This window comes from Protopterus annectens, chromosome 6.part0 (genome assembly GCF_019279795.1).
Source record: "Protopterus annectens isolate FY-2018-M chromosome 6.part0, PAN1.0, whole genome shotgun sequence".
NCBI lineage: Eukaryota > Metazoa > Chordata > Ceratodontiformes > Protopteridae > Protopterus > Protopterus annectens.
In genome coordinates, this window is record NC_056737.1 from 804,072,165 (window position 1) to 804,086,394 (window position 14,230).

The 14,230-nt window shown below is 42.0% G+C and overlaps 1 protein-coding gene across 1 annotated transcript in view; it reads right to left on the reverse strand.

Annotated features, from left to right (window-relative positions):
- SLC38A6 (solute carrier family 38 member 6) overlaps positions 1 to 14,230 on the reverse strand; it is a 1,040,054-nt gene that overhangs the window by 99,838 nt on the left and 925,986 nt on the right. Inside the window, 1 exon segment of the mRNA XM_044074482.1 lies at positions 10,751 to 10,875. Within this exon segment, the coding sequence (XP_043930417.1) occupies positions 10,751 to 10,875 (125 nt within the window).

Genomic DNA, 14,230 nt, shown 5'->3' on the forward strand with positions numbered 1-14,230 from the left:
CACTTATTAATGTCAGATTGATTGCTCGCAATATTGCATTAAAGCTTATATTTGATACTAAGACTGCTCCTAGCTGTTCCACCTATAGAAAACCTAGTGCTTTCATACCAATGCTGCCAGCACATGTAGAATTATTTGTAAAAGCCTATGAAAAAGAGCTTAGTGATACATTAAGCATTTCTCATCACAAGGATTTCTACAATATGAATAACTCAGAGAGGAGAGCACTACAACACTTACAAACTTTGCAGTTAGTAGCTATTAGGCCAGCGGATAAAGGAGGCAAAATAGTTAGCTATGTCTGTATTATTAGAAGACGAAGAACTTATCTTCAGATTAATGAGATTTTACTTAAAAAAAATTTATGTAATATTCCTGATTGTTTAATAATGAACAAGTGTATTATTTTTTAAATGTTGATAATCCAGTTATACGTATTATCAAGGGATTGCCAAAGATTCATAAGTCCATTACCAAGATACCAATGAGACCTACAGTGGCTGGTGAAGGTTGGGCCACTGATCCACTTTCAATGTATGTTAAAAATAAGTTGAAACCTTTAGTGGCACAGATACCCCACTATGTTGAAGGACACTATACAGTTCTTAAATGATTTGAATAGACATATTACTACTATTAATTCCAGTTGCTACATATTAGCTACCTTGGATGTGAAAAACTTATTTACCTGTATTCCCAACACCTATGGTATAGAGGCACTGAGGGAGTTATTAACCTCTGAACAAATGTATGACAATGACACAGTTTATTTGTTATGTACTTTACTCCAGTTAATCCTAGAAAATAATGTATTCTTGTTTGATATAAAATTATACTTGTAGAAATGGGGTGTCTCTATGGGCACCCCATGTGTAAATATATACGCGAACCTAGTCATGCATTTCTGGGAGATTCATCATCTCTTCACGTCAACATATTTTGAGTGTGTGAAATTTTATAGACATTTTGTTGATGACGTCTTTATGTTGTGGAAAGGGTATATAGATTCCCTACATGATTTTATTCAGCACATAGAATCTACTACAAATTTCTTAAGATTTACAGTTAACAGCTCATATGATGAAATTGAATTTTTAGATGTATTGGTTAGGAAAACAGCAAACAACACACTTAAAACATCCCTATATGGCAAACCATGCTGGAGGAACAGTTTATTATGTAATGGAAGTATGCATCCCGGATACATTTTTCCTGACATAGTTAAGAGTCAATACATGAGGGTGTCTAGGATATGTAGAGAAGAAGATACGTTTCAAAGGGAAGTCACCAATTTGTCTGAATTATTTAAAGACAGGGGTTATAATACATAAATGTTAAATACGGTAAATACTGTCCAAATGAAATTTTATCTACAAGGTCAAATACTGGTGACATTTTTTCATCAGGAAATTTTAGAAGGAGTGGAGGTAGGCCATTGATATCCTTTATTACTAAATATATCAGTGATATTAGTACTATAAGGAAAATCATGGATAAGAATTGGCATCTCCTTACTATGGATTCACAAACAGCAGAAATAGTGGGGAATAAGCCTATATATATGTGTGTGTATGTGTATGTGTGTGTGTATGTATATGTGTGTGTGTATATATATATATATATATATATGTATAGACATCCGCGGTGGTGCAGCAGTAGCGTTGTTGCCTCACAGCAAGAGGTTCTCCCGTTTGAATCTCGGCTGGAGTGCAGGGAGTGCCTTCTGTGTGGAGTCTGCATGTCCTCCCTGCGGTTGGGTGGGCATTCGAAAGACATGCGTAAATGGGTGTGCCTTCATTGAAGGTTGAATGTCGAGCTGTCGCCACAGCGGAACTCCGGTCCGCTAATCCGATGACGAGAACACCGAGACCGGAAGATCGACAACTGAGATGACCAACAGTTTAAAAGCCCAACGCTGAGAACACCGACATGTTAAGGTAAGTGTGCGATAGTGACAGACTTTAGGGTTAGGGGCGGGTTAAGTGAGTTAGGGTTAGGGTGCGGGTTAGGTGAGTGTGCGATAGTGACGGACCTTAGGGTTAGGGTTTGGGTTAAGGTTAGTGCATAGATAGTTGTGTATGTAAGGTTTAGTGTAGGTTTGTAAGGTTTTTGTTGTGCTTGTGTTGTGTGTGTGTTTTTCGGAAAAGGTATTTGTTTTGTTGATTGTTGGGATTGTGGTTTGTCAGGCACGTGAAGTGTCATGCCTTTAAACAGTCGGTCATCTCAGTTGTCGATCTTCTGGTCTCGGTGTTCTTGTCGTCTGTGTTTTGCGCGTTGGTGTTTTAAAGTAGACCCATATATATATATATATATATATATATATATATATATATATATATATATATATATATATATATATATATATATATATATATATATATATACACACAAAAACATTCACAACTTGAAACGATTATGTGACAATAAACAACATACTGACAGTCAGTATAAGAGAGTAGGTAACTTTCCCTGTGGATGATGCAGCATTTGTAGTTATATTGCAAAAGAACAAGATTTTGAGTATACACAGATGCGTTTTATTTTTAAGCCCAGATTTTATGCTGAATATAATACCATGCATGTGGTTTATTTGGCTACCTGCAACCACTGCTCCTGTTTCTATATAGGTAAAGCCATACAGAGGCTACCAGACAGGGTAAACAGGCACCTATATGAGATAAGGACGAAGAATATGAATAATGCTTTGGCAAAGCATATTTTAGACCATCCTGAAAGTGCAGCTGTGTACACATACCATAAATGTAGATGTTCGAGTGTATTCACTGTTGCAGTCATCACATTTGGGTTATCCCTGCCAGGGTAGTTCTCGGCCAGCCTGAATACCAGAGAGTTAGTATTTCTGCATTGGTTGCTGTCGCTTCAGGACTGATGTCAGGTCATCAGTAGTATAAAATAAGGCAGCCAACACCATTACATCAGTTTTTCTTGCCCTAACCTGTCAGGAGCCCCCAGTTAGGAGCCATGTTCTGGTGGAAGAAACCCCACCAGTGGAAAATAAATACCAATAAGTCCCTTGTAAGTATAGAGAACAAAATGGGGATGGAGGGAGGGAAATCAGGACTGCAACAGTGAATACACTCGAACATCTACATTTATGATAAGTGTACACAACTGCACTATGTTCTTCATGTTTCACTGTTGCAGTCATCACATTTGGGTTGATTCCCAAAGCTGAGGAAAAGGGTGGAGGCAGTAAAGGAAACTAGGGGCTGGCTAGGATGCCCTGCAAGACTGCAGAGGCAAACCCTGCCCTGGATTTGGAGAAGAGAGGTAGGTGGTAATGCTTGGTAAAAGTGTGAACAAACTTCCAGGATGCAAAGCTGCAGAGGTGGAGGCTGCTCTGGTGGAGTGTGTCCTGACCCAATTGGGGGGAGGCTTTCCATGTTGCTTGAGAAGAAATGGATGCAGTGTGCTAACCATTTGGAGATGGTTTGTTTGTAGATGGCTTTGCCTTCTGCCCCTGTAGCAAAGCTAACCAGCAGTTGATCAGACTTCCTGAAGGATTTAGTCATGTCCAGATAGAATCTGAGCTGTCTGTGCACATCTAGAGAGTGCAGAATCCTTTCCCTTTGTTCTGGGGATTAGAGAAAAAGGTGGGCAAATGAATAGATTGGTTGTGAGCCACACTGGACACCACCTTGGGCATGAAGGATGGGTTAGTTCTGAGGGATACCCTGTCAGCATAGAAGATGATAAAGGGTTCCAAAGCCATGAGCGCTTGCAGCTCAGAGACTCTTCTGGCTGAAGTGATGGCCAAAAGGAATGCTGTTTTCCAGGAGAGAAATTTTAGCTCTGCAGAAGAAGCTGGTAAGGGGGACAGGTTGAGCACTTCCAATACAAAGTTAAGGTCCCAAGCTAGAGTTGGTGCTCTTCTGGATGGCCTCAAGTTGCTAGGCCCTCTTATGGACTGTTTGATCAAAGGGTGTGAGAAAAGGGGCTGCTCAGTGGGAAAATGAGGAGAAATAGCAGAGGCATGAATTTTTATAGAGGAGAAAGAGAGGCCACTGTGTAGTAGGTCAGTTAAATAATCCAGGATGAGAGGGAGGGAGGGCTGTGCCGTATTGGCTCCCTTAGACTGGATCCAGGTGCAGAACCTTTTCCATTTGTCAGCATAAGACTTTCTGGTGCTAGGGCGTCTGGCCTAATGGATAACATATAGAACTTGTTTACTGATGTTGGCAGATTGGTTAGGAGTTAGGGAATAAGCCAAGCTGCCAAACTGAGTGTTTGCAATTGGGGATGCATGAATTCCCCTTCCCTCTGGGTCAGGAGGTTTGGAATCTAAGGAAGGTGCCATGAGGGCAGTGGTGAGAGGCTGCACAGCAAGGGGTACCAGTGCTGCCAGGGCCAGTCTAGTGCTATCAGAATGGTCCTTGATTTTTCCTCCTTTATTTTGAGCAGTACCCTGGGGATGAGAGGAAGTGGGGGAAAGGCACAGACCAATAGGCTGACCTAGGGGAAAGACAAGGCATCCACTTTCCAAGCCATGCAGTGATGCTCCCTGGTGCAGAATTTGCTAAGCTGATAGCTGGTGTGGGAGGCAAAGAGGTCGACCTCTGGGGTGTCCCATGTCTGAGTTATTAGGGTAAAAGTTCTTCTGTTGAGCTGCCACTCATGTGGGTCCAGAAGATTTCTGCTTAATTGGTCTGCCAGAGAGTTGAGCGAGCCTGGCAGGAATTGCGCTAACAGGTGTAGTTGCATGGCAGAGGCTGTGTGCCAGAGGGTCATGGCCAGCCTGCATAGAGGGTAAGAGTGAGTCTCTCCCTGCTTGTTGATGTTCCACATTACAGTGGTGTTGTCCGTCTTAATCAAGGGAGCCCCTGGAGAAATAAGGGGTTTGAAAGCTGTCAATGCGTGCTGCACAGCCATCATCTCTTTTTGAATGATGTGCAGAGGGATTTGCTGCGGGCTCCATTGGCCCTGTATGCACCTGCCATCCAGGTGTGCCCCCCAAGCATAGTCTGATGCATCTGTGGTGAGGGTCTGGGTTGTGGGGGGTGGTGAGAAAGGCAGTCTCTTGCAGTGGGAGTATGCTGTTGCCCACCAAAGGAAATCTTTTCTGATACAGGGAATTATAGGAAGAAGAGTTTCCAGGTCTTGAGAGTGTTGACACCAAAGACTTTTTAGGTACCTTTGAAGTTTCCTCATATGCAATCTGGCATATGGAATGAGTAGTAAGCAAGATGCCATGAACCCCAGAGCTTGCAGGATTTTCCTTGCAGATAGCTGGGACTTGGTGGCTAGTTGAGAGAAAAAGGCTGTCAGGAAAATTTGTTTCTCTGGTATAAGGTATGCCATCTGGGATGCTGTGAACAGACTTGATCCCAGGATGATAATCCTTTGGGTGGGCACCTGTTTGGATTTCTTTTCATAGACTGTGTACCCTAGGGAGGTTAGAAGGGTCTTGACAAAGGCCAGGTGCTTGAGCAGCTTTTCCTGGCTGTCTGCCTGAATCAGGCAGTCATCTAAGTGTGGGTAAATCTGGATATTCCTTTGTCTGCAAAAGGCAATAGCCGGAGCCAGACATTTTGTGAAAACTCTGACAGCAGTGGATAAGCCAAAGGGAAGTGCAGAGAACTGAAAGTGCTGAGATCCTGCCCTGAAATGGAGGTATTTCCTGCATGATTCCCTGACAGGAATGTGGAGGTAGGCCTCTTTTAGATCGAGGGTGGCTAGCCAAGCGTCCTTGGAGTAGAAACCTTGGCCTATCTGTTCTGCAGGAACATGGTCTACTGCCCTCACAGAGAGCAGAGAAAGGATTTGCTTTTGAGCCTCTGCTCACTGGTTTGGTGGTAGATCTTGGAACCCTTTTGGGGATGGAAGGGTGTGTAAGTAAAATTAGTATCCCTGAGACACTATGTTCAGAACCCAGCGGTCGCTGGTAATGGTGGCCCAGGTGCTTGCGTGAAAGGAGAGTTTTCCTCCTAGGGTAAGTGAAGGTGGGTAGAGGGAGAGCATGGGGGAGGTGAGTAATTGTGAGTTCTTACCATAAGGGGGTGGCTTAGAACTTCCTGGTTTTGAAGTGGAGGTAGTCCACTGCTTAGATCTCTACACTCCTTGTGGCTGCTGTTTGGGAGGTCTGGTTCCCCGGGGTCTAGGCTGGACTAGTTTACTGGAAGCAGGAAAGGACTAGTGTTTAGTGGGACAATGCCTGCTGAACCTAGGTGGCTGGACCTGCAAGAAATCATTAACTGTTTGCATAGATTTTGCTTTTTCTTCCATCTTTTTTTGGACCTCTTCTGCCTTAGTGCCGAATAAGTTATCTTTGTTCAAGGGGCCATCCAACAAATTAGATTTGTCATGGTCTGGCAAGGGCTATGCATGCCTTCTAATGACAGAACCAGTAACTGCTGCCCTGCAAGAAGCTTCTAGGGAGTCAAAACCACAGTGCAAGGTGTGTTTAGTTACTTGACTTAGAGAATGCATTAACTCTTGTAATTATTTAGATTCTGCCCAAGCAGGAAAGGAAGACATCTTTTGTTTAAAGAGTTCCAGGGTATGTTGCTGAGCAAGATTAGCTGAGGTGTATAGTTTTTTTACCCCATCTGTCCAGTGCTCGGGAATCCCTATCTGAGGAGGTGGGATTCTTAGCAGAGGTTGCTTTAATTCCTTTAGGCCCTTGAGAATTTACCTCAGGGTCAGCAGTAGGATTCTTAAAGAGAAATGTGTGCGAGTCAGGGACTCTGTAGTACCCGTCTGGTTTTCTGGGTGCAGGAGGGAGGATGTCAGGAGTCAAGCTGGATTCCAGGAAAACATCCTCCACAACATCCAGGACTGGGGGGATGGCCAAGGGTCTGTGGTGTGGAAGATCTAGGAATTCCCTGAGCCTCCTTTTAGACTGAGGGTGGTCTTGACTATCCCATAGGAAATGTTCCCTTAAGGTATGCAGGGTTTCCCCAAAGGAAAAATCCTCTGGGGGAGAGGCTGAAGGAATTGAATCTTCTGCATCAGAGTCCTCATAAGTAGAGAGAGGTTGCATGTCTTCATATTCAGATGCATCAGAAACATCTGACTCTTGTTCAGACAGAACTACAAGGGATAGATCTATTTTCCTTTTGGAGGGGGTAGCTTGGCTTCCCCTGATCAGCATGATAACGTCTTCCGCCATTTTAAGTGTTTGAGACTGAGGCAAGGAAGCAGGTGCTTGACAGTGGGTTGTCAGTTTCTTGGGTGTGGTTCGTACCCTGGGCCTAAGAAATTCAATCGTTTCTGAAAGAACGGTAGTTGCAAAAGAAGACGCTGGTTTGTATCAAGAATCTGTAGTGTGAAGGACTTTCTCGGAAGCCAGTGCCTGCTCAGCTGCTCCAGACCCATCCAAGATAGAGACGACAGCAGGATCATTACTTGAAGAAGAGTTTTGCGGCATACCGAACTCCTACAGGGTCTCAGTAGCGGCCTGCGAATCCACATAAGCAGGCATCAGGGGCTGCAAAAGCCCCTCACTGAGGACCGGAGAACTGACGACTAGCTTAATGGAAGTGTTGTTGGTAGGTTTGGAACTGTACAGTCTGCTTTATCTTTACATTTATTCAGAAGATCTGCTGTTGGATGGCTTACCGAAGTCATATTGGAGTTCGAGGACTGTAAGCGAAAATATCTGGCTACAATAAGGGCCCAACGACAGATAGTTCTGGCGTTAAAGCACAGAAGCAACAATGGTGGATGTCGTGGTCTGGGCCTAAACAAGTGACGCAGTAAGAATGGAAGTCTCGGTGCAGTATTTGCTTTCCACAGGCGAGACAATTATTAACTTTTTCTGACATCGGTTAGTGCAAGAAAAAAGGGTCCCCAATGGGGTACGTGGCTTTAGAAGACTTTAACTTCAATTCAGTAGATGAAAATACAGGTAGCGGCCGACTGGCACTCATGCAAACTGCTTCTGCTTTGGGCTCCACAACAAGAAAGACTGATGTAATGGCGTTGGCTGCCTTACTTTATACTACTGACGACCTGACGTCAGTCTTGGAGCAACAGCAACTGACGCAGAAATACTAAGTCTCTGGTATTCGGGCCGAGGGCTACTCTGGCAGGGATAACCCAAATGTGATGACTGCAACAGTGAAACACGAAGATCATCATAATTTTAGTTTCAGAGTTATGCGATGATTACAACTTAATATGGGGGGGGGAGCCAAAACAATCGGTTGGAACAAATGGAACTAAAATGGATTTTTAGATTACAGGTTTACAGTTTTCCTGGTATTAATGCTAGTGTCAGTATTAAGCCTGTCCTGAAAGGCCAGAGGCTTAAAACAAGATGAATGAAACCTGGTTTAAGACACCCATTGCTAGCTGCTTACTCTTTTGATAGGCTGTTTTTAGTCAAAAATATGTTGCATTTTACTCAGTATTGTGATCTGATGAAACGTAGTAATATGCAAAAGCGCTCATCCTTTTATGTATTTTAATAAAGAAGTTACCAACGTCGTGGTTGTTCTGCTGTTTTTTTTTATCTATAGTTGGATAGTCGTAGGGAAAGAAAACTGTAATCAGTAATATTAGGAACATGCCATTGCCACTTATATGTAACAAACCTGTCCCTAAAAACATGAAAATACTTTCTGGACTCAGATAAGCTTCTCAGCTGAGGGAAGGGAATTCATTTAGCACAGAAACCAGTGCTAATTAAAGTTGTCCCACAATAACAATGGAGCATTTTCAGAGTTAAATATATCAGCTACTTGGAATAGGCTCTAAAAAGAGGGAGAGTAATAGTTCTGAAAACAGTCTGTTCTGAATATTAAGAAGCCAGTGGGGGTTTTAACTTTGACCACAGCTCCTCTATCTTCACCATCAATTGTTTGACTGTGCAACAACCATTCCCATTCTACTACGAGTCAAAACCAGCACACTGTTCTTAATCAAATGTTTACACTGAGTGCTTACAAGGAACTCAACAGACATTTTGCATGGCTTCATGTCACTCTAGTCTTCTGTAAGACTGTTATATAAGCACTCGCCAGTAAACATAGCCTCCATGCCTGGCTCCAGTTTACTGGTATCTTCTGTTCTCTTCAAGCATATTTTTCTCTCCCCAGTCTTATGGCAGTTTACAAAATTTCCTGACCCATCACCACAAAACAAAATTTTACTTTGCCACTGTACAGTAAGAACTACCTCACATCCACACAGGGACACACACACACACACACACACACACACACACACACACACACACACACGCAAATATATCAATTTTTCTCTCAGTGTCGAATACAACATAAATGAATTATCAAGCTAGTTAGCAAAGTCTTCTGTGTAGTACTTTCTTGACTCTAGTCTAAGAGTTAAGACTGGTTTTGCTTGACAAATAAGAGCTGGAAGGACTGGCTCTGTATGACCAAAGGAGTAGCCAGTCATTTTTAAAATGTTTTTATTTTTATGCTCCCGTATGCAAGGGAGACAGAATTTAGTGATGCCAGCCACTCTTATCTGCCACTGTTGACATAAGCCTTCGCCTTTAACAATCTACGTACCAGTCGCCTAGTCCCACCCTTCTACTGATTATGCTAAAATTCATACAGTGTACCCTGGCCACTACAAGATGCTACTAAGGTCCATGCCAGCACTCCTACAAATGCACACAGACAGCACAGCCTACACAGAAGTCATTCAACCCTGTCAGCCTTACTCATATGTAGGCTTAATTCAGAACCTGAATTGTCAGTGTCAAAAATGAAACACTCGCCCTTGTGCTGGGGAAAGAAACTACTTAAGCAAATGAACAAACACACAGACAAATAAATAAAATAAACATAAAAAATCTTATAAGCTGCTACCTAACTCTTTGCCAACTCAATATGCCACTGCAAATCAGAAGCCATGTAAGCTAGTACATCCTTAAAGTGTTAGACGTTTCTATATATATCACAGCATTTGATGAGTCAAGTGTTGCAATGCATTTTCCAAATTCCCCTTCCTTCCTTTTTTTGGCCATTTTTAATAAAATGATTTGTAAACTCTTTACTAAACCAAGGCCCAAAATATTTACCTTTTCCAGTTGTGACATTACCATATGGTAATGGGGGCTACACCCAAAGACTTAATGGGGCATGAACGAAACAGATGCCTTGCCTATGCATACGTCACAGAGGTTAAACTTCCTTGTTTTTCTTCAGTGCTGTCATTGCAAGGAAACTGCAAATTGTAAAACTAATTTTACATGGGAACGGGATCAACAAAATGTTTCCTGATGGGGGAAACTGCTGTTCAGGAGTTAATTCACTGCATACTGTAGTGCTAAGGTACATTTAATAACATTGGAATATCACTTTAAGGGATCACTTACACACGTCCAATGGGCTTCCTTTCCAGAAGGTTTAAGGTACTACATGGTGGAGACTCTGCCTTATTTGTGCCTTTTTGTTATTGCTTGAGTGGCCATTTTTACTTGCTATTTTGTGTTACTGCAATAACAGTACTAAATCTGCAAATAATACTGTAAGATTACAAAATCTCAAGCTATAATTCTCAGAAAATGAAGTAGGTTTTTACTAATTAACTACAGACTTCTATAAATCTATACATACAATATTAGCTCCATATGACCAGAAGGTTAAAAAAATTAAACTAAGGTATATATATATATATATATATATATATATATATATATATATATATATATATATATATATATATGACTGAAACATTCTAGTCTGCAAATAGGAGTTTTTCCATGTTAGAAATTAACTGTTTCCAGTATAGGAAAAATTATTTAGGCAGTGCTTACCGGAAAGTGTATCAATGGGACTGTTAAAAGAACGGCCAGCAGTATAGCCAGCCTAACTACCATGAAGAGCACATCATGTGGAAAGTATCGACTGTAATCCTGTAGCAACTGTGAGCTCACATTGCCTAAAACAAGAATACTGAAAATGAATCACTGTTTGAAACATTAAACAGCAAATGTAAATGCATAATTGCCATTATCCATAGACAATGCAGTTAGTAAACAGTTCCATAAAAGAAAAAACATAACTTATATCAAAGGTAAATTCACTTTAGCCATACACTGGTAATTTGAATGTATATTACTTAACTGTCTAGCAAACCATCCATGTTACATCTGTAATGCTGTATAAAAATTTAGACATCGATAATGCAGAACAAGTGCTACAGTTTTATATTAGTTAGGAACAAAAAATGTTTCACAGTTAATGTGTGTGCTTAGGAATGACAAGGGAATAAACATCAAAACAACATGCCTTCAGTGTTAATGCTACCACATGCATGTGGGCAGCTGGGAAATCATATAATTACTTCACATCTTTCTAGTACAGATCAAATGCGAAAATACAATGCAAGGCAATTAAAGAGGAATACAAGATTCTTAACTAAGATCAAATTACTTTGTATTTGCCCACAGCTAACCAGATAGGATCCACTAGATATAGATGAAAGTTATATACCTCTCATAATGCTAGATTTTTTTCATTCATGTCCATCCAATATGACCTATTAGTCTTTAAATCACTTGCCAGATAGAAAGATTTTTAAGGTTTATTGAATGAAGCACTAGCCTTTTTATTAGGTCATATAACTGGCCATATGATTTAATGAATATTTTATATAAAACTTTTTCAAGTTTTTACACAGTTATCTCTGAAGAAGTTCCATTGAAGGAACAAAATTGCTTACAAACTGTGGAAGTTTAATAAATTACTTTGTTTTATTTATCCAGTTGCATTTGGTTTTGTTATAATGAAGGTTTTGGAGAGGATGCAAGCATTGAGACCACTGAGCTTGAGGAAGCCACTGCAAAATTCTCTTGTTGAAACATGCAAAGTGAAGCATGAGAACTGATGAGGCCATTAGATCTAGAACTCTCAGTACTAGAGCTGAAGAAGAAGAGGAGTTGATGAGAAGGGACTATACAGTTGATCTCAAAGTATGAAGCCTTTCCTGTGTTAAGTAAACTATGGACCAGGAAGTGTACAGCTGACATGCTCTGAATATGATGGTCTGCGCAGGAGCCATGTTGGACTCTTGAAGGTTGACTGTTATTCCCAAAGAGTTGCAAAGATTGTGGAGACTGTCTCTGGCTTTGATGGGGGACTCCATCGATGGGGCAACTATAAGTCAGTCATCTAGGTATGGAAAATTCTTGTGCCCCATAAGTCGTAGATGGGCTGCTACAACGGCCATGCATTTTGTAAACACCCTGGGGGCTGTGGTGAGTCTAAATGGCAAGAACAAGAAGTGACAGTGAAGGGCTTCTATCCAGAAGCACAGAAATCTTCTCAACTTCTTTGCAATTTTTATGTGAAGGTAAGCATGGAGATCAATAGAGCACATCCAACTGTTTATCTTGAGATAGGGTAGAATTGATTGCACCAAGACCATTCTGAAACAAATCTTCTAAACATACTTGTTCAAGAGACTTGAGGTCCAGGATGGGCCTGAGGTCCTGGGTTTTCTTTGGAGGCAAAAAGATCTTTGGATAAAATTGTGACCCTCTCTGGCCTGATGAGACATCTTTGACTGCACTTTTTTTCTAGAAGAGAAGCTATCTCTTTTTGAGACACATTTGTCTGACTGGGTAGAATGCCTGGCAATGGCTTGTTCGACTAAGATGGGATTAGGGAAAAAGGAATGTAATAGCCTCTGAATATTCTTTTTCTTTCCTATTTGGCCTGTGTAATGGCAAGCCACACAGTCAGGTAGAGGGAAAAACAGCTCCAGAATGCCTCCAGAGTGAAGCAGTCAGGTTGTCCATCAAGGACACTGCTTGTTTATGGTCCAAAAGGGCCAGAGGTAGCTCTAAATCTATGGACTACCTTTGTCCTCTGGGCCAGCATCCATTGAAGGAACCAGCCTATGAGAAGGTGAATCAAAATGTTGGGGCTTAGATTTCCTATACCAGAGAGACAGAGGCCCCCATTTGGTTCCTACTGTATGATCTCTGGGGCACCTCAAACTTTACTCCCGCAGCAGAAAGGGTCTTAGTGTCCTGTTCACACTTTTTCATACTTTCTTTCACTGAATGGCCAAATATGGATCACCCTTCAAAGGGGGAATTAGTGAAAGATGTGTTGTCTGCAAATTTCAGAGGCACAGCTAGGTGTGGCAGCTCATCACTATGCCAGAACTGGCTGCAACAGACACATGACAAGGTTGGTGCTGCTAGACATGGTAGTCAAGATAGTTTTGAGTTGCTTACTGCACTATGTTATAGTAGGCTTTTCAAAGTACATAAGCCCTGCTGAGCCAGATTTCTATGAGACATATTCATATATGTGGTGCACTTCAAGGCCCTTAGAGAGCAGGGGCCTGAAGCTCACCTGCTTCCCAAATCTATCCATTACCCTGGACTCAACTGGGTGGGTGGATGGAGGAGGAGTCTGACCTGATAGCTCTTTTTTGGTTGCTGCCACCCCAATGATGGAGTCGACCATAGATCATCTTGCCAATGCTGCTTATGTTTTGGAGGATGCAAGATCCTATCTGGTTTGTGAGGGACTGATTTATGATTAAACGATTCTTGCCATGACTTTTGAACCATCAGGTCAATTAGCCTATTGGCTAGAGATACCACCCAGGATGTAGATGGTGCCAAGCTGTAAGCTTCAATCAGTACCACCTCATTCTGGGGGAAGGGTCAATGGGACAAGCTCTCGTCTGGCTCATTAGCATCAATATTTTGTCAAACGTGGCAACCTTTCCAGAGGGGACTGCAGGAAGTCTTCTCAATCCTCTGAGTTGGAATCTGATATGGGGACTCAAAGGTGAGTCTATGTGCTTCCTTTTGCATGTCCTCCTTTTTGGCATACCAGGAATCTGTCGCCTGAGTCCTCAGAGGACTGAGGCTGTTGTTGAGCAGGGGAATTGAGGCTTAAAGCACAGCTCTAACCTGTGGACACTTGAAAAGGAGAAGGCAACACAGAAATACAGTCCTGTGGCAGAACCATACCTGTTGGGACCTTTGGAGACAGCCAATCATAGTGCTCAACATCTTGAAGACCGAATCTCTCTCTGTAGGATCTGAAGACAGACCCTCAGCTGCTGGGATCTGATTCACCCCTTCAGGCAGTTTCAAAAGCAAAAGGGGGCTCTGAAACTGGGAGACAGGATGGCTCTGATGAGGAGATCGCAGCCAAAGTGTTAACAGGTGACACCTATGAAAGTAGCAAAGGGCCAAAATCAATGTATCTGATGCTGGTGTCATGGGCCATCAGCTTGACCCCTCAGTCCCCAGACTGACTCAGTTCTG